The sequence below is a fragment of the Bubalus kerabau genome, chromosome 8, assembly GCF_029407905.1.
Source record: "Bubalus kerabau isolate K-KA32 ecotype Philippines breed swamp buffalo chromosome 8, PCC_UOA_SB_1v2, whole genome shotgun sequence".
Taxonomy (NCBI): Eukaryota; Metazoa; Chordata; class Mammalia; order Artiodactyla; family Bovidae; genus Bubalus; species Bubalus kerabau.
Window position 1 is genome coordinate 102,013,380 of NC_073631.1, and position 21,222 is coordinate 102,034,601.

Below are 21,222 nucleotides of genomic sequence, written 5' to 3' on the forward strand. Positions count from 1 at the left end.
GGCAAGTAGTAGGGATTGAATAAATACTTGTTGAATTAATGACAGAATGAGTAAAAATAATTTTCAAAGTTTTTTAATTTTTATTACACACTAAAATTTTTCTCTGTAGGATCACTTGAAATATGATTGCGTAAACATTTGAACTAAAGATCTTGAGACCTAAGTTCCAGCCCTACCATCCATTTCTTGTGTAACTTGGTTAGATCATTTCTTGGAGTTTCACCTTGTGTGTCTGACACTATGGCTTGCAATCTTGACTCTAAAATCCAACACAAAATAGATTCCATATATAAAAATTGTCTATGCATGTCATCTTTAGTAACATGTATGACCTCCAATACTTTGGCCACCTGATGCGAAGAGCTGACTCATTTGAAAAGACCCTGATGCTGGGAAAGGTTAAGGGCAGGAGAAGGGGACGACAGAGGATAAGATGGTTGGATGGCATCACTGACTCAATGGACATGGGTTTGGGTGGACTCCAGGAGTTGGTGATGGACAGGGAAGCCTGGCGTGCTGAGGTTCATGGGTTCGCAAAGAGTTGGACACGACTGAGACTGAGCTGAACTGATGACATAAAACCAGGTACAATTATAAAGGGTTATTATTTTCCAAGAAAGTGTGATCTAATAATGTGCTCTATTTCTTTTTCTGGAAGGGCCAATCTTTCAAACCTCTGACCTCAAAAAATTATGTTATTTTTTGGAAACTGACAAAATTTAACCAGAGACTATTAATCTATTTCCATGTTTAAGCTATTGCTTTGCTCTTTATTCTACTGTGAAACTTGCTATGGTCCATCATCTCCATTTTTACAATATTACAAATCTCATGACACATAATGCCTCATGCAGGCACCAAAGTTTTTTTCTTTTTTTAGCTGTACTTGGAAAACTATTCCAAATAAACTATCCAGTAAGCTAAAGACCAGGGGGAAATCAAGATGGAATATACAGGAATAATGACTAAGTCTGTTATGGGAAGATCATATTTAATTAGATGAAACAGTCATGTAATGTAATTTGCATAATGTCCTCCATACCGTTGTTGTCACTGTTTACTCACTACGTCATGTCTGAGCCACTTCCAACTCTGTGGACTGTAGCCCGCCAGACTTCTTTGTCCATAGGATTCTCCAGGCAGGAATACTGATATGGGTTGCCATTTCCTTCTCCAGGGGATCTTCCAGACCCAGGGATTGAACCTGTGTCCCCTGTATTGGCAGGCGGATTCTTTATCACTGAACCATGATTATTATTCTTAAAGTATCTCTGAGCTGATAAAAATCTCGAGACTTCACCCTGCTATATCTCTGATTCTTCTATCAAACATTTAAAAAGAAAAGTCTCATTTTCCAAATCCAATAAAGATTATTGGCCACACAACTGTGCAAAACGCAACTGTGTGGCTACAAATAAAGTTCAACAAAGCAAAAGCCTTAACCAGTCTGCTCCACTGTCTCCTCGGACAAGGGAAAAGGCAGACAGCTGAGGTGCAGCACCGAGGGAACAAATACTTGTCCTTCCTCTGCCCCTATAATTTCTTGCTAGCCACCTTCCCGCAGCCAGAGGCACTTTGACGCCTGTGTGTCTCTCCCTAGCTCCCGTCATCTTCAGCGCTTTCCCTTTCAGTTCAGTTCAGTTCAGTCCCTCAGTCGTGTCTGACCCCCTGCCACCCCATGGACTACAGCACGGCCAGGCCTCCCTGTCCATCACCAACTCCCGAGCTTACTCAAACTTAAATCCATTGAGTCGGTGATGCCATCCAAGTACAGCTTTCCCTTTCAGATCAGATCAGATCAGTTGCTCAGTCATGTCCGACTCTTTGCGACCCCATGAATCGCAGCACGCCAGGCCTCCCTGTCCATCACCAACTCCCGGAGGTCACTGAGACCCACGTCCATCGAGTCAGTGATGCCATCCAGCCATCTCATCCTCTGTCGTCCCCTTTTCCTCCTGCCCCCAATCCCTCCCAGCATCAGAGTCTTTTCCAATGAGTCAACTCTTTGAATGAGGTTTATATTCTTTGCAGCCAAAGATGGAGAAGCTCTATACAGTCAGCAAAAACAAGACCAGGAGCTGACTGTGGCTCAGAACATGAACTCCTTATTGCCAAATTCAGACTTAAATTGAAGAAAGTAGGGAAAACCACTAGACCATTCAGGTATGATCTAAATCAAATCCCTTATGATTATACAGTGGAAGTGAGAAATAGATTTAAGGGCCTAGATCTGATAGATAGAGTGCCTGATGAACTATGGAATGAGGTTCGTGACATTGTACAGGAGACAGGGATCAAGACCATCCCCATGGGAAAGAAATGCAAAAAAGCAAAATGGCTGTCTGGGGAGGCCTTACAAATAGCTGTGAAAAGAAGAGAAGTGAAAAGCAAAGGAGAAAAGGAAAGATATAAACATCTGAATGCAGAGTTCCAAAGAATAGCAAGAAGAGATAAGAAAGCCTTCTTCAGCAATCAATGCAAAGAAATAGAGGAAAACAACAGAATGGGAAAGACTAGGGATCTCTTCAAGAAAATCAGAGATACCAAAGGAACATTTCATGCAAAGATGAACTCGATAAAGGACAGAAATGGTATGGACCTAACAGAAGCAGAAGATATTAAGAAGAGATGGCAAGAATACACAGAAGAACTGTACAAAAAAGATCTTCACGACCCAGATAATCACGATGGTGTGATCACTGACCTAGAGCCAGACATCCTGGAATGTGAAGTCAAGTGGGCCTTAGAAAGCATCACTACGAACAAAGCTAGTGGAGGTGATGGAATTCCAGTTGAGCTTTCCCTTTACTTCAGCTGAAATGCAGCGTAGCTAAGTCTGCCCGAGGTCTCGCGAGGGTGACCCCGTTGCCCTGGTAACGAGTGCGGCGCGCCACGAGGTGAAGGGCGTGGCGGGGGCTGCTCAACTGCAGTAGAGGTTTATCCAGTGTCGGGGCTGTTGGCGTCTGGGGCAGAACTGCGGCTCCCGGCACGGAAGAGGCGGTTGGCCGGGCCGCGGGACGACTGACCTGGCCGGGAAACTCGGGGCGAGGGGGAGGTGGCCGCGACGGGACAGGGAAGTGCCGAGGGGGACAGTCCCTAAGGGGAAAGATAGCGCCCCAGAGAATGTGCCCTTTCCCGTACTGCTGGGTCGCGAAGTAAGTGTGGGAGGAACACTTGGGCCCCCCGGGAATTGTGGCTTCACTGTCCTTCCAGCCGAGGAAGTTGTTCCTGCCCGCGGAAGGGCCCCCGCACGACTGGGCGGGGCGGTGCCGGCAGTGTCGCTTCTGAGGTAGAAGCGCGCGCGCGGAGGGAGCGCCCCTTATCTGCCTGTGTCTGTGGCGTCCCTGTCGCTCAGGTTTTACCCTGCAGCAGGTTGGTGCGCCTCTTATTTTCACCTAAAAAGACAGAACCAAAATTTATACCAGTCTGGTTTTCCAAAATTGGAGTTGCGGTCCCCAAACGGAACCTTTAGTCTCTTACTACTGAAGGAATCACCCATAAGACAGACTTTTCTGTTGTATTAGTAGTTTTTCCGCTATGGAGCTTGGGCTTTATATAGTCCACGCTCTAAAACACTTTGTTGAAAAGAGCGTCTTTATGTAGTCCACGCTCTAAAACCCTTTTTGTAGAAAGACCGTAAATCAGTAGTTTCAAAATTAGTAAATTCCTTTAGTCTCTCAAAAATAGTAAACTCTTGACAAGCAATTTCTATTATTTCATTGTCTTCACCGTTTAAGAGAATACTCGCATAGGGAGGATTAATGGTCGTTGTCAATTCAGCCGTCTGATAACGATTGAAATTCCAGTAAGACTTACAACCGAATACTTAGAACAGACAGTATCTATAGAATATCAACCAAAATACAGAGAATAAAAGCCTATTTTCATTTGAAAAATTACGCAGAAAAAATATTAACTATATTATTGAAACTCAATGCCTGAATCAGTAACTGTAAATTTTCTTTGATTCATGATTTTTTTTAATGCCTCGGGCTCATTCTGAATTTCTATCGCTGTATGGTATTTAATTGTAAATAGAGGATGTAAATGATTTGGCTGTGTACCCTGGAAATTCCTTTTTCAATTAAATTATTTACTTGTTTTTTCTTTTGTAATTTTTGTCTCTAATAAAAATAGAAAATTATTTAAATCTTTGAAATTAAAGGCTTAATTAGCTGTGTCCTAATTTACTTTATAGAGGCACCTTTTGTCACTATTAATTAAATTGAATATATTTGGGGGTAAACATTTAATGTGTGCTTAAAAAGAAAACTACCAAATAAGTTCCTTACAAATTGTTTTATAGCCAACCTACATAATAAAAGAAATTTCAAGCCAGATATTGGAAAAGATGTCAGAAGATTCAGAAAAGGAAGACTATTCAGACAGAACAATCAGTGATGAAGATGAATCAGTATGTTTTTCTCAACTATATCCTACTTAAAACTGGTTATAAAACACGAGTTCCCAGTAAAAATGTTATAAATTCAATTGACTAACAATCAGTTGGATACTTAAATCACTTGTCACTGAAGTTGGGAAATAAATTGATTGAAAGCAAAGCTGTTACTGTGTGCAGTATGCCCTATATAAAAGGGAATCTATATTGAGGTTTTTTTGAGAAAGTATTTTGGGTAAGACTTCTCTGAGTTATCTAAAGAGTGCGACCTCCAATTTCTAAACCTATCCTGTGTCACCATAATAGGTTTCCTGGGGCAGTGATGTAGCAAAAGTACATAGAGGATGAAAGCGGGGAGGGGAGAAACAGTAGTTTCTCTTTCTAAACAAAATAGTTTAGCAGTAGTTAAAAATATTTCTTCTGGTTCCAGCACATATTTCTAAGAAATTCCCTTCACATTTTAGTAAAGTATAAATTATCTATGTGAGTTAAGGTCCCAAAATAAACTCCCCAAATGAGGTATAACCCATTAAGTCCGCGGCTTTCTGAGTTTCTTGTCTTTCTTCCATTTTTCTGGTTAATTTTATATTGAATTTGAATTGTTTTGCCAGGTTTAACAAGAATCTTTAAACTATTTCTTCTCTACAATCATTAATATGGCCTTGCCTTGTGGAAGAAGAGAAATAAAAGATGAAAACTTTGTTTCAGGATGTTCAAAGTGTTGGGTACTTTGAGACCAACAGCTGATAATAACCCTTTAATTTTTTCATTTATTAAAGATTAAAGACACATTCAGTTCTAAGCATTAAGATGTAAAATATTTCTGGATTGAAAAGCTGTTTTTAAAATAGAAATATTTTTAAATTCTCTTGTTTTAGGATGAGGATACCTTTATGAAGTTTGTAAATGAAGACATCCATCAGTGTGCACTTCTGACAGGTTTGAAATTATTCATATATTCTCCCTTCTCTTTCTGATAAGACCTTAAGTAGATGAAAAATGAGAGAAAGCTAGAAAAAAAAGTCAGAGTGAATAACACATGAATTATTATTCTGTTATTGGTAAGGAGAGATGTATTTTTAATAAGAGTATTTTGGAGTTTGAGCATTTTTTTTTAATTGCAGTATAGGAGATTTACAGTATTCTGTTAGTTTCAGGTATACGAAAAAGTGACTCAGTTATATATATTATATATATATATATAATATATATAGTTTTTCACATTATTTTCCATTATAAGTTATTAGAAGATAATGTAATTGCCTATGTTATTCAGTAAAGCCTTGTTTTTATCTATTTTATGTGTAGTAGGTTGTTAATCCCATACTCCTAATTTATCCCTCCCCCTTCCTTTCCCCTGCGATAACCATAAATTTGTTTTCTATGTCTATGAATCTGTTTCTATTTTGTATATAGATTCATTTGTATTGTTTTTTAGATTCTACATATAAACCATATTGAAGTTTGTCTTCCTCTGTCTAACTTCACAGGTATTTTAAAAAATGATACAAATGAGCTTATTTACAAAACAGAAATAGACTGATAGAATTTCTAAAACAAACATGTTTACCACAGGAGAAATGTGGGGGAGGGATAAATAAGGAACTTGGGCTTACATACATACAGGTATAATGTTCTCAAGTTCCATTCATGTATTTTTGAGGTCCATATTGTTGCAAATGGCCATATCCCATTCATTTTTATGGCTGAGTAATATTTTATTTTATATATATATATATATATATATATATACACACACACACACACAATACATCTTAAATCAGTCATCTATTGATGGGGACTTGGGTAACTTCCAAGTCTAGGCTATTGTAAATAGTGCTGCTATGAACATTGGAATGCATGTCTCTTTCTGAATTAGAGTTTTAGTTATTTCTGGATATAAATCCCAGGAATGGGATTGCTGGATCATATGGCAGTTCTATTTTTAGCTTTTTAAGAAACTTCCATACTGTTTTCCATAGTGGCTACACCAATTTACATTCCTACCAACAGTGTTTAAGCATTCCCTTTTCTCCACACCCTCTCCAGCTTTATTCTTTGCAGACTTTTTGATAGTCATTCTGACCTGTGTTAGGTGATAACCTCATTGTTCTTTTGATTTACATTTCTCTAATATTATCAGTGGTGAGCATCTTTTCCTGTGCCTGTTGGCCATCTGTGTCTTCTTTGGAAAAATGTCTATTTAACTGTTCATTTTTTGACTAGATTGTTTGGGGTTCTTTTTGTTTGTTTTTAAATTTTATTGGAATATGGTCGATTTACAGTGTTGTGTTAGTATCAGTTGTGCAACAAAGTGATTCATTAATACATATACGTATATTCATTTCTTTTTCAGATCCTTTTCTCATAAAGTTTATTACAGAATATTGAGTAGAATTCCTTGTGTTATACTGTAGGTCCTTGCTGGTTATCTATCTTACATGTGATGCGGTCTGTATGTAACCGCAAGTTTCTTATTTATCCCTCCCCCACAACATTTCCCCTGTGATTACCATGTTTGTTTTCAAAATCTATCAGTCTATTTCTGTTTCATAAATAAGTTCGTTTGTATCATTTTTAAAAATTATATTCCATATATTGGTGATACATATGATATTTGTCTTTGTCTGACTTATATCACTTAGTATAATAATATCTAGGTCCATCCATGTTGCTACAAATGACATTAATTTTTTCTTTTTTATAGCTGAGTGATATTCCATTGTATATATGTACCACATCTTATCCATTCCTCTGTGGATGGACGTTTAGGTTGCTTCCATGTCTTGGCTATTGTAAATAGTACTGAAATGAACATTGGGGTGCATTATCTTTTCGAATTATGGTCTTTTCTGCATATATGCCCAGGAGTGGAATTGCCAGATCATGATGTTGTTGTTGTTCAGTTACTAAGTTCAGTTACTAAGTCCACCTCTTTGTGACCCCATGGACTAAAGCCCGCCAGGCTTCCTTGTCCTTCGCTACCTCCCAGAGTTTGTTCAGATTCATGTCCATTGAGTTGATGATGCTATCTAACCATGTCATCCTCTGCCACCCACTTCTTTTGCATTCAGTCTTTCCCAGCATCAAAGTCTTTTCCAGTGGGTTGACTCTGCATCAGGAAGCCAAATTATTGGCGCTTCAGCTTCAGTCCTTCCAATGAATATTTAGGGTTGATTTCCTTTAGGATTGACTGGCTTGATCTTGCGGTTAAATGGATTCTCAAAACTCTTTTCTAATACAATTTAAAAGCATCAGTAGTTCTTCGACACTCAGCTTTCTTATGGTCCAACTCTCACATCCATATTGACTACTGGAAAAACCATAGCTTTGACTAGATGGACCTTTGAGGGCAAAGTGATGTCTTTGCTTTTTAATACACTGTCTAGGTTTGTCATAACTTTCCATCCAAGGAGCAAGTCTTTTAATTTCATGGCTGTAGTCACTATCCATAGTGATCTTGGAGCCCAAGAAAATAAAATCTGTCAGTGTTTCCACTTTTCCCCTTCAATTTGCCATGAAGTGATGGGACTGGATGCCATGATCTCAGTTTTCTGAATGTTGAGTTTTAAGCCAGCTTTTTCACTCTCCTCTTTCACCCTTATCAAGAGGCTCTTTATTTCCTCTGTACTTTCTGCTATTAAAGTAGTATCATCTGCATATCTGAGGTTGTTAATATTTCTTCTGTCATTCTTGATTCCAGCTTGTGATTCATCCAACCTGGCATTTTGCATGATGTACTCTGCATGTGTGCGTGCTAAATCATGTGTGCTAAGTCACTTCAGTTGTGTCTAACTCTTTGCAACCCTGTGGACTGTAGCCCGCCAGGTTCCTCTGTCCATGGGATTCACGCAAGAATGCTGGAATGGGTTGCCATGCTCTTATCCAGATCTTCCTGACCCAGGGATGAAACTCACATCTCTTACAGTCTCCTGCATTGGCAGGCAGGTTCTGTACCACTGGCACATATAAGTTAAATAAACAGGGTGATAATATACAGCCTTATCCTACTCCTTTCCCAATTTTGAACCAATCAGTCATTCCATGTAAGGTTCTAACTGTTGCTTCTGGACCCTCATACAAATTTCTCAGGAGACAGGTAAGGTGATCTGGTATTCCCATCTCTTTAAGAATTTTCCAGTTTATTGTTATCTACACAGTCAATGGCTTTAGCGTAATCAATGAAGTGGAAGTAGATGTTTTTCTGGAATTCCCTTGCTTTCTTTATGATCCAGTGAATGTTGGCAGTTTGATCTCTGGTTCCTCTGCCTCTTCAAAACCCAGCTTGTACATCTGGAAGTTCTCAGTTCGTGTACTGCTGAAGCCTAGCTTGAAGGATTTTGAGCATAATCTTACTAGCATGTGAAATGAGCACTAATTGTGCAGTAGTTTGAACATTCTTTGGTACTGCCCTTCTTTGGAATTGGAATGAAAACTGACCTTTTCCAGCCCTTTGGCCACTGCTGAGTCTTCTAAAAATGCTGACATATTGAATGCAGCTCTTTAACAGCATCATCTTTTAGGATTTTAAATAGCTTAGCTGGAATTCCATCATCTCCACTAGCTTTGTTCATGGTAATGCTTCCTAGGGCCCACTAGACTTCACATTCCAGGATGTCTGGCTTTAGGTGAGTGAGTGACCACACCATCATGGTTACCTGGGTCATTAAGACATTTTTTTGTATAGTTCTTCTGTGTATTCTTGCCACCTCTTCTTAATATCTTCTGCTGCTGTTAGGTCCTTGCCATTTCTGTCGTTTATTGTGCTGTCCTTGCATGAAATGTTCCCTTGATATCTCCAGTTTTCTTGAAGAGCTCTCTAAGTCTTTCCCATTCTATTGTTTTCCTCTACTTTCTTGCAGTGTTCATTTAAGGCCGCCTTATCTCTCCTTACTTTTCTGCTCCATTTTTTCTAAGGGACTCTTGCCCACAGTAGTAGACATAATGGTCACCTGAATTAAGTTCACTCCTTCCCATCCATTTTAGTTTACTGATTCCTAAGATGTTGATCTTCACTCTTGCCATCTCCTTCTTCACCATGTTCAATTTACCTTGATTTGTGGACCTAATATTCCATATTCCTATGCAATATTGTTCTTTACAGCATAGGACTTTACTTTCACCATCAGACACATCCACAGCTGAGTGTTGTTTCTGCTTTAGCCTGCTGCTTCATTCTTTCTGGAGCTATTAGTAATTGCCCTCGGCTCTTCTCCAGTAGTATAATGGACACCTCTCAACCTGACAGGCTCACCTTCCAGGGTCATAGCTTTTTGCCTTTTCATACTGTCCATGGGTTTCTCTGGGCAAGAATACTGGATGGAGTGGTTTGTCATTCTGTCCTCTAGTGGACCATGTTTTGTCAGAACTCTCCACTATGACCCATCTGTATTGGGTGGCCCTGCACCGCATGGCTCATAACTTCTTTGAGTTATTCAGGCTCCTTCTTCAGGACAAGGCCTGTGATCCATGAAGGGATGCTTGATCATATGGTGGTTCTATTTTTAGTTTTTTATCTCTTCAAGAAAATTAGTGATACCAAGGGAACATTTCATGCAAAGATGGTCACAGTAAAGGACAGAAATGGTATGGACCTAACAGAGGCAGAAGATATTAAGAACAGCTGACAAAAATACACAGAAGAACTATACAAAAAAGATCTTCATGACCCAGATAACCATAATGGTGTGATCATTCACCTAGAGCCAGACATCCTGGAATGTGAAGTCAAGTGGACCTTAGGAAGCATCACCACAAACAAAGCTAGTAGAGGTGATGGAATTCCAGTTAAGCTATTTCAAATCCTAAAAGATGATTCTGTAAAAGTGCTGCACTCAATATGCCAGCAAATTTGAAAAACTCAGCAGTGGCCACAGGAATGGAAAAGGTCAGTTTTCATTCCAATCCCAAAGAAAGGCAATGCCAAAGAATGTTCAAACTACTGCACAATTGCCCTTATCTCACACGCTAGCAAAGTAATGCTTAAAATTCTCCAAGTGAGGCTCCAACAGTACGTGGACTGTGAACTTCCAGATGTTCAAGCTGGATTTAGAAAAAGCAGAGGAACCGGAGATCAAATTGCCAACATCCACTGGATCATCAAAAAAGCAAGAGAGTTCCAGAAAAACATCTACTTCTGCTTTACTGACTACACCAAAGCCTTTGACTGTGTGGATCACAACAAACTATAGAAAGATTCCTAAAGAGATGGAGATACCAGACCACCTGACCTGTCTCCTGAGGAACCTGTATGTAGGTCAAGAAGCATCAGTTAGAACTGGACATTGAACAACAGACTGGTTCCAGATCAGGAAAGGAGTGCTTCAAGGCTGTATATTGTCACCCTGCTTATTTAACTTATATGTGGAGTATATCTTACAAAATGCTGGGCTGGATGAAGCACAAGATGGTTCAAGATTTCCGGGAGAAATATCAATAACCTCAGATATGCAGATGGCACCACACTTATGGCAGAAAGTGAGGAAGAACTAAAAAGCCTCTTGATGAAAGTGAAAGAAGAGAGTGAAAAAGTTGCCTTAAAACTCCACATTCAGAAAACTAAGATCATGGCATATTGTCCCATCACTTCATGGGAAATAGATGGGGAAACAGTGGCTGACTTTATTTTTTTGGGCTCCAAAATCACTCCAGATGGTGGCTGTAACCATGAAATTAAATGACGCTTGCTCCTTGGAAGTAAAGTTATGACCAATCTTGATAATATATTCAAAAGCAGAGACATTACTTTGCCAACAAAGGTCCATCTAGTCAAAGCCATGGTTTTTCCAGTAGTCACATATGGATGTGAGTGTTGGCCTGTAAAGAAAGCTGAGTGCTAAAGAATTGATGCTGTTGAACTGTGGTGTTGGAGAAGACTTTTGAGAGTCCTTTGGCCTGCAAGGAGATCCAACCAGTCAATCCTAAAGGAAATCAATCCTAAATATTCATTGGAAGGACTGATGCTGAAGCTGAAACTCCAATACTTTGGCCACCTGATGCAAAGAGCTGACTCATTGGAAAAAGACTGATGCTGGGAAAGATTGAAGGCTGGAGGAGAAGGGTATGACAGAGGATGAGGTGGTTGGATGGCATCACTGACGCAATGGACATGAGTTTGAGCAAGCTCCGTGAGTTGGTAAAGGACAGCGAAGCCTGGTGTGCTGCTGCAGTCCATGGGGTCACAAAGAGTCAGACACGACTGATAGCTGAAATGAGGCTGGAGGCTGAAGCTCTCCATTGCCAGAATGCAAGATGCTAAGCAGACCTTTCTGATAGAAACTTCAGGATACCCCTAGAAGTGTGGGTATCCCTCCACCCCCTGGGAAGACTGGCCCAGACTCAAGAGACACTGTCCGCAAAGAGAGTGATGTGTTTTAATATATGGGGGATTGTTTGTGGTGTAGAATAAAGGCTCGAAGCTTAAGCCAGAATCATGTCTGAGTGATTAGGGCACAGGAAAGAGGAAGTGAACGCCTCCATCATGCCTCTGCAGCCCACCAAGCCTGCTTCTTGAGTCAGGGGGAGCCCAATCTCAGAGGCCTGAACATAGTTTCCTGTGATCCAAAAACTGACGGAGATTAACAGAAGAATCAAGAAATGAAAACAGTCCCATGTTTACTACAGAATAAAGAAGCAGCTCATCCCTGCTGTCTTAGACGAGTAAGCAAATAATCAGTGCAGGGAGTTTCTGTAATTCTAACATCTCTCTTTAACATCAGTTCAGTTCAGTTGCTCAGTCATGTCCGACTCTTTGCCACCCCATGAATTACAGCACGCCAGGCCTCCCTGTCCATCACCAACTCCCAGAGTTCACTCAGACTTAGTCCATCGAGTCGGTGATGCCATCCAGCCATCTCATCCTCTGTCGTCCCCTTCTCCTCCTGCCCCCAATCCCTCCCAGCATCAGAGTCTTTTCCAATGAGTCAACTCTTCCCATGACGTGGCCAAAGTACTGGAGTTTCAGCTTTAGCATCATTCCTTCCAAAGAAATCCCAGGGCTAATCTCCTTTAGAATGGACTGGTTGGATCTCCTTGAAGTCCGAGGGACTCTCAAGAGTCCCCACCAGTCTTCTCCAACACCATGGTTCAAAAGCATCAATTCTTCGGTGCTCAGCTTTCTTCACAGTCCAACTCTCACATTTATACATGACCACAGGAAAAACCATAGCCTTGACTAGATGGACCTTTGTTGGCAAAGTAATGTCTCTGCTTTTGAATATGCGATCTAGGTTGGTCATAACTTTCCTTCCAAGGAGTAAGTGTCTTTTAATTTCATGGCATATAATCACATAAATTATGGATTTCCTTGGCAGCCCAGACCGTAAAGAATCTTGACTGTATTGCAGGAGACCCAGGTTCTCTATTGCAGGAGACTTCCTGGGTCAGGAAGATCTATTTTGAATTTATTTTTGTGTATGGTATTAAGAGAACTTGCTAATTTCATTCTTTTACATGTAGCTGTCCGGTTTTCCCAGCACAACTTATTGAAGAGATTGTCTTTTCTCTATTGTATATTCTTGCCTCCTTTGTCATAGATTAATTGACCATAAGGGTAGGGGCTCATTTCTGGGTTTTCTGTCTTTTTCCATTGATACACATGTTTATTTTTGTGCCAGTTGTTGTTCAGTCACTAAGTCATGTCTGAAGCTTTGTGACCTCATAGACTGTAGCATGCCAGGCTCCTCTGTCCTCCACTATCTCCCCGAGTTTGCTCATATTTCATGTCCATTGGGTCAGTGATGCTATCTAACCATCTCATCCTCTGTTGTCCCTTTCTTGTATTACCTTCAGTCTTTCCCTGCATCAGTGTTTTGTTCCAGTACCATACTGATTTGTAGTATAGTCTGAAGTCAGGGAGCCTGATTCCTCTACCTCCATTTTTCTTTCTCAGGATTGCTTTGGCTATTTGGGGTCTTTTGTGTTTACATAGAAACTGAAAAAAGTTTTTTTCTAGTTCTGTGAAAAACTCCATTGGTAATTTGATAGAGATTGCACTGAATCTGTAGATTGCCTTGGGTAGTATAGTCATTTTGACAATATTGATCCTTCTGATCCAAAAACATCATATATCTTTCCATCTATTTGTGTCATCTTCTGTTTCTTTCATAAGTGTCTAATATTAATTATTTTCAGAGTACAGGTCTTTTGTCTTCTTTGGTAGGTTATTATTTTTGATGTGATGGTAAATGGAATTGTTTTGTTAATTTCTCTTTCATTGTTAGTGTATAGGAATTTCTGCAAGATATTTCTGTGTGTTAATTTTGTATACTGCAACTTTACCAAATTCATTGAGCTCTAGTACTTTTCTGGTAGCATCTTTAGGATTTTCTATGTATAGCATCATGTTATCTGCAAACAGTGACGGTCTTACTACTTCTTTCCCAATTTGGGCTCCTTTTTATTTATTTATTTTTTCTTCTTGGATTGCCATGACTAGGACTCCCAAAACTATGTTGAATAAAAGTGGCAGCACTGAACATCCTTGCCTTGTGCCTGATCTTAGAGGGAATGCCTTTAGCTTTTCACCCTTGAGAATGATGTTAGCTGTGGGTTTGTTACAGAGGCCTTTATTATATTGAGGTAAATTCAGTCTATGCCCACTTTCTGGAGAGTTTTTTTTTTTTATAATAAATGGCTGTTAATTTTTTTTTTAAATTTTGTCAGACACTTTTTCTGCTTCTATTGAGATTTTATTCTTGAGTTTGTTAATGTGGTGTATCACACTGCATTATTACAGTGTGAAGAATTGCAGATATTGAAGAATTTTTGCATTCCTGGCATAAATCATGGTGTATGATCCTTTTAATATATTGTTAGATTTGGATTGCTAGTATTTTGTTGAAGATTTTCACATATGTGTTCCTCAGTAATATTGGCCTGTAATTTTGTGTGTGAGGGCTGTGTGTGGGTGGGTGTGTGTGGTGTCTATGTCTGGTCTTGGTATCAGAGTGATGGTGGTCTCATAGAATGAGCTTGGGAGTGTTCCTTCCTCTGGAATTTTTTGAAAGAGTTTCAGAAGGATAGGTGTTAACTTTTCTAAATGTTTGATAGAATTTGCCTAAAAATAATGGAAGTCATCTGCTCTTGGACTTTTGTTTGTTGGAAGTTTTTTAATCACTGTTTCAATTTCAGTACTTGTGATTGGTCTATTTATATTTTCTGTTTCTTCCTGGTTCAGTCTTGGAAGGTTGTACCTTTCTAAGAATTTTGTCCCTTTCTTCTAGGTTGTCTGTTGTATTGGCATATAGTTGTTTGTCGTAGTCTCTTATGTACCTTTGTATTTCTGTAGTGTCTATTGTGACATCTCCTTTTTCATTTCTAATTTTATTGATTTGAGCCCTCCTTTTTTTCTTGATTAGTCTGGCTAAAGATTTAACAATTTTGTTTATCTTTTCAAAGATCTAGCTTTTAGTTTTATTGACCTTCTCTGTTGTTTTCTGTGTCTCTGATTCATTTATTTCTGCTCTGATCTTTATGATTTCTTCTACTAACATTGGGTTTTGTTTGTTCTTGTTTCTCTAGTTGCTTTAGGTGTGAGGTTAGGTTGTTTGAGATTTTTATTGTTTTCTGAAGTAAGACTGTATTGCTGTAAACTTCCCTCTAGAACAGCTTTTGCTGCATCCCATAGGTTTTGGAATGTCATGTTAAACTGATAGTCATACAAGTTTAAAGAAAGAAAGAAGAAGAAAGCAAGTTGCTTCAGTCATGTCCGACTCTGCAATCCTATGGACTGTAGCCCTCCAGGCTCCTCCGTTCATGGGATTTTCCAGGCAGGAATACTGAAGCAGGTTGCCATTTCCTTCTCCAGGGTATCTTCCTGACCCAGGGATCGAACTCAAGTCTCCCACATTGTAGGCAGGCTCTACCATCTTCGCCACCAGGGAATCCCCGTACAAGTTTAAACACAGTCTAAAGGAGCTAAATTTTTATACTCTCTTGCCAGCATTTTATGATTCTGATGTTGTGTTTTATATCCTCATGCTTATCCTTTTAGCATTAATTATAGTTATAATAGATTTTGCAGGATTTTTGGATTGTTTTTAGTTTATGTACTGGCTTAGTTAAGTGATCTTCAGTCCTTGTGTATATTTGCCTTTCCTGTTGTGATTTTCCCCGTCCTATAGATACTTGCTTCTTTTCTATCAGAGAAGTCCTTTCTTTTTTTTATTTTTTTTTAATTTTTTTAAATTTTATTTTATTTTTAAACTTTACAAAATTGTGTTAGTTTTGCCAAATATCAAAATGAATCCGCCACAGGTATACATGTCTTCCCATCCTGAACCCTCCTCCCTCCCAGAAGTCCTTTTAGTTTAGACTTAGTGATGCTGTATTCTTTTAGTTTTTGCTTGTCTGAGAAATCATTTCTCTCTCCATCTATTCTAAATGATAATCTTGCTGGTGGAGTATCCCAGGTTACAGGATTTTCTCTTTCAGGACTTTGGCTATATCATGCCACTCCCTTCTGACCTGCACAGTTTCTGCAGAGAAATTAACCTTATGGGGGTTCCCTTGTAACTGACTATTTTTCCCTTCTTGCCTTTAGAATCTTCTCTTTGTCTCTAACTTTTGCTGCTTTAATTATAATATGTCTTGATATAGATCTGTTTGTGTTCCTCTTGTTTGGAACCCTTGGTGCTTCCTGCACTTGAATATCTGCTTCCTCCTCTAGATTTCAGGAAGTTTCAGCCATAATTTCTTCAAATACATTTTTGATCCCCTTTCCTCTTCTCTTTCTGGAGCCCCTTTTATACATAGGTTGGCACTGTTTATATTATTCCATTAAGTCTTGTATGTTGCTTTTTTTTTTTTTTTTTGTCTTTCTGTCTGCTATTCTAGCCCAGATGGTAAAGAATCTGCCTGCAATGCAGGAGACCCGGGTTTGGTCCCTGGGTCAGAAAGATCTCCTGAAGAAGGGAATGGCAACCCACTCCAGTATTCTTGCCTAGAGAATTCCAGAGACAGACCAGGGGGTCACAAAGAGTTGAACACTACTGAGTGACTAACACACACTTGCTCCTGTTCTGAATGAGTAATTTCCGTTATTCCACCTTCCAAATCACTTGTTCATTCTTTGGTGGCACTTAGTCTGCTATTCATTGCTTCTGGATTGGCTTTCATCTTGGCAGTTGAATTAGCTAATTTTAATTGGTTCATCTTTGTAGTGTAGTTCCTTGTTCCGGTGATTTGCATTTCTAATGATAATCTTTCTTAATTTCTTTACCATTTTTATAACTTCCTTTTTGAACTTGGAGCTTGGTCACTTGACCCCTTGATAAGTGAAGAGGTGTGATTGGTTTCGTAGTGTCTAGAGGCTGTGCTCCATGTAGGCTAGGGTTTCCTCTTTCTTTGTGGTTGTCATTGCCTCGTTGGGTTCTGTCTGCTCCCCGGTTTTGGGAATAGAAGTCCTGAGGGTTGGGTCGGATAAGCGTCCATTGAGTGTATGCCCCTTCCCAAAGGAGGTGATTGCTGAAGCAGGTGTGCTTCTGTGGTCACAATGCACCTGTGCATCACTTGTGTAAGTATCCACAGTTCCTCTCAGAAGCAGCTCAAAGTCATATCCCTTTGTCCATTGTGTTTGTCCCAGATACAGTACAGGGCTGTGGTGTGGAGTGGACTGGGGCTGAGGACATGGACGTTGTGGCTGCAGGAATTGAGGAGGCTGTGCTGCTGCCTTGTGGCCTGGGCCACCTCTGTGGCACATCTCTCCCTGGACCTGTCTGTCCCGCATCTGGCGCTGAGCTGCAGTGTGGGGTGGACAGAGCCCGAGCACAGTCACTGGGAAACAAGTTGTGGCATATTCTTGACCACGGCCTGTGTACCCAAGGTTTAGCACTTAGCTGCTTCACACATTCTTGTGGCACTGCCTGGTGTGTACACACTAACAGTGCTCTTCACAGCTCTGCCAGCATCACACCCAGGCACCCTGGTCTGATTCTGTGTAGTTAGATGAAATCTTTGCCCTTATCTGATGCCAGGTTGTGGTATGGAGTGAGTGGGGACAGGGTGCTCACCCCTTCGGTTTGGGAAGTGCAGCAAGGCAGCAGCTGCCAGTGCACGGCTCTCTCCACCCTGTCAACCAACTCATGTGCACCCCTCACAGGTAGAGTCTAGGTTCCTCCAGCCCTTTTCTCTGTCTCAGTGGATTTCCCAGCAGGCAAGGGGGCTTGTCTCCTTGTGCAGGACCCAGGACTGGGAAGCCCTGATTGTGAGTGTCTGCTCCCTCCCCAGGGTAAGGGTCTGCACATGCAGCATTCTCTTCCTTACAGATCCCTCTCAGAGGCACAAGTCCTACCTGACTTGGTGCCCTTTTTATCTGTCTTACTGGGTTACATGAAGGTCTTTATTGCTGCTTTAGTTGTATAGGAGACCTTCTGCCAGTTTCCAGTTAGTTTTCTCTGAGAATTGTGCCACATGGAGGTTTTCTTAAATGTATTTGTTGGGAGGGGTGAGCACCTCATGGTCCTACTTTGTCATCTTGATCTTCCCCTGAAGTTCAAACTTTTAAGGTTTGTTTGATTTTTATATTAACTAAATGAAAGTGGTCGTTATACAGGACTTCACCTAACATAAGAATTTACCTTGACATTGCATTTTTTTTTTTTTTTGTCCATGCTGTGTGGTGGCATGCAGGATCTTAGTTCCCTGACCAGGGATCCAAATTATGCCCCCTGCATTGGGAGCATAGTCTTAACCACTGGAATGCCAGAAAAGTCCACCTTGACGTTTCTTTAAATAATTAGTCCTTTAAATGCAACTATAATATGATTCAAATTTTAATTTTCCTAAACATTATGTTCTGGAAATACATCCTTATGTAAAATGAAGTATGCCTGTGTGAAGAGTTTCTATAATAAAGTCATTCATTTGCAAATGTACATGTATATGACCATCTTGATGTATACTTGATTTTTAAAATTTTTACACTGTTTTAGAGCACTTTCAAATATACATTAAAATATTTTTTCTAAATATTCACATATCAGAGATATTCTGAAATTGAAGATAAGGTTTTTATCTCTTTATTTGATCATTTTCACCACCATCCTAAAACAGATCTTCCTTTTTGAGATAACCACTGTTCTCAGTTTGGCATGTACCCTTCTAGACCTTTTTCTTTTCATTTGTATACATACCTATACCCATACTTATAGAAAATTTATAGTACTATTTTGCAGACTTCTTCCCCCACATTTTTCTCTTTAAAATTTTGCCTATCTGTTGGAAGAAAGACAGTAACTCACTATTTAGCTAACATTTTCTTGATTGCTACAGAAATTGAGAATTGTTTCCTATGCTTGATTATTTATATTCTACCTTATTATGAATTGCCCATTCATAATGATTCTTTGTTAACTTTGTTTACGTTGTTTCTGTTACTTAGAATTATTTTGATGTTAAGTTTATTGTTACTTATTTATGGCTCTTTATTTTTATATCTGTTTAAAAGCTACAAAGACCTTCTCTATGCCAAGATCATGAATATAATCTTCTAAATTTCCTCTAAGTCCTTTTACCTACTTGTTTGAATTTTTATATATAATTTCTATATGAATTTACAAAATAGTGAGAGGTACAAATCTAATTTTATTTTCTAACTCATAAATAGCTACCTTGTCATTTTTGAGTCATACTGTAAATTAGACAAAATGTCGTCTGTTCACACAATGGAATGCTAGATGATTAATAACTGTTGGGTAAATGGATCCAAGTAAAAGTCCTGAGAAGTAGCAAGGGAAGGTAATATTATCCCTTATTTGCATATAGTAAGATTTATGTTCAAAGAGGCTGCATTGGCCAACCAAAATCATATAAAAACAGAGTGGTAGAATAGAACTCAGTTTGTCTGACTCTTAGTCCAATTGGTATATCTGCTGCTGCTGCTGCTAAGTCGCTTCAGTTGTGTCCAACTCTGTGTGACCCCATAGATGGCAGCCCACCAGGTTCCTCTGTCCACAGGATCCTCCAGGCAAGAATACTGGAGTGGGTTGCCATTGGTATATCTGCTGTCGTAGAAAAAATAGCCAAGAATTAAATCTAAAAACCCACATTTCAGAGGTGAAAGAGCAAAGGAGTCCGTGAGACAAAATGGAGAACCAAGTATGTGGAAAACAGAAGAAAACTAGGAAGTATAGCATCATTAAAAAAACAAGGGAACAGAGCTTAAAGAGGGATGATTATCAACATCACATTGATGGTCCATAATTATCCCATAGAAAGATGGCCACTGCATTACCTACTTGGAACAAGCCCATTGTACTTTATGCAAATATGTTCCTGGGGTTATATCACATAGTGACCCTGAAATGAGAATTGAGAACTTGTATCTCAGAGTTCACTAGCAAGCTCTGAGAATATAGTTCTAGTAGGTGGTCAGGAATAAAGGTCAGTGTGTGTCTTTTAATGCATTAGACAAATGTTTCAGCCTCAGTTTGATTAAGTTTAAGAAGGCTTAGCCATAGACAGTTTGCTAGAAAAATCGTAAGAAACAAGTATTTTTGGAGTAGCAGTAAGAATTTAGCATAAATTAATAGTATATAAGGTCAACAGATATTTTCTAGTTATTATGAAAATTATTTTAAAATTTCATTAATCTTTTTTTTAATGCCATGAAATATAACATTTTATAACAATATCCACAAGTATTCATAAATTAATGTTATTAGAAAAAATAGACTATGTAAAATAATTATAGGAATTGGGGTTTATTCTTCTTATCACTCATGATTGTATTTGAATCCTTTTTCAGCTGACTCTATTAGTGACCCATTTTTCCCCCGGACTACACAGATACTGTTGGAATATCAGCTAGGGAGATGGGTGCCACGTCTTCGTAAACCACGAGATTTATATGGTGTCTCATCTTCTGGTCCGCTGAGCCCAACACGGTGGCCATACCACTGTGAGGTCATTGATGAAAAAATCGAACATATTGGTATGTTCTTAGCAAGTTTTGGGGATTCAAACATTGGCAGACTTATTGTGCCAAACTTGACTTCAGTAAAAACACTCTTGGTACTAAACAGTATGTTCCAGCAAAAATATAACACAAACCATGTATATAATTTTTAATTTTTTAGTAGTTACATTTAAAAAGATAAAGTGAAATCGACTTCAAAATATATTTTATTTATTCCAAATATATTTAAAATATTTTACATTTTTTAATGTGAAGTCTTTGAAATCCAGTCTATATTTATACTTACTTTTCAATTCCATTTTTTCCACATCCTCATCAACACTGTCTTTTGGTTTTTGGATAATAGCCATCGTCAACTTAAAAAAGTAGTCACAACCTAGAAGGTGAGAGTTATGTTTTATTTGGTGGGAATTTTTTAGGACTTCAAGCTGGGGAGATGGCATCTCTAGTAACCCTGAGACAGCTGTTCCAAGGCGGCAGGGGGAGGAGTCTGGTTATACAGAAGTTTGCAGCAAGGGGCAGGTAGTCTGAACATCAAAAGATTATTGTTAATTAAGGAAAACCAGATTATCTCAAGAAATTTAGTGCTTTTCTATGTATGGGCTTAGTGAAATCATTTTCATATTGAAATCTTTTTCTAAGTCTGGGCTTATTGAAATCATTCCTTTCATATGCATCTCAGCTGTCTGGGGCCAGCATCCTACAATTTGATTACTCACATCCTTAGTTCCTCGCTGTGACATCATTGTGTATTGATAGGGCAGAAAATACTCCATTTCTCCATACCATCCTAACATGTATACGATGATGTCTCACTGTGGCTTTGATTTACAATTCTCTAAAGATTTTTGATGTTGACAATGCAATCTTTATCAAATTTTTACAATGGTATTTTTTAATAGAAATA

The 21,222-nt window shown here is 39.1% G+C and overlaps 1 protein-coding gene across 1 annotated transcript in view; it reads left to right on the forward strand.

Annotated features, from left to right (window-relative positions):
- The first annotated feature begins 2,917 nt into the window (after nt 1–2,917).
- Nucleotides 2,918–21,222, forward strand: part of AGBL3 (AGBL carboxypeptidase 3) — a 113,406-nt gene continuing 95,101 nt past the window's right edge. Inside the window, exons 1-4 of the mRNA XM_055590982.1 lie at nt 2,918–3,372; nt 4,307–4,414; nt 5,278–5,338; nt 20,145–20,330. Coding sequence (XP_055446957.1) covers nt 4,352–4,414; nt 5,278–5,338; nt 20,145–20,330 — 310 coding nt within the window. The 5' untranslated portion in view covers nt 2,918–3,372; nt 4,307–4,351. The remainder of the gene's footprint in view (nt 3,373–4,306; nt 4,415–5,277; nt 5,339–20,144; nt 20,331–21,222) is intronic.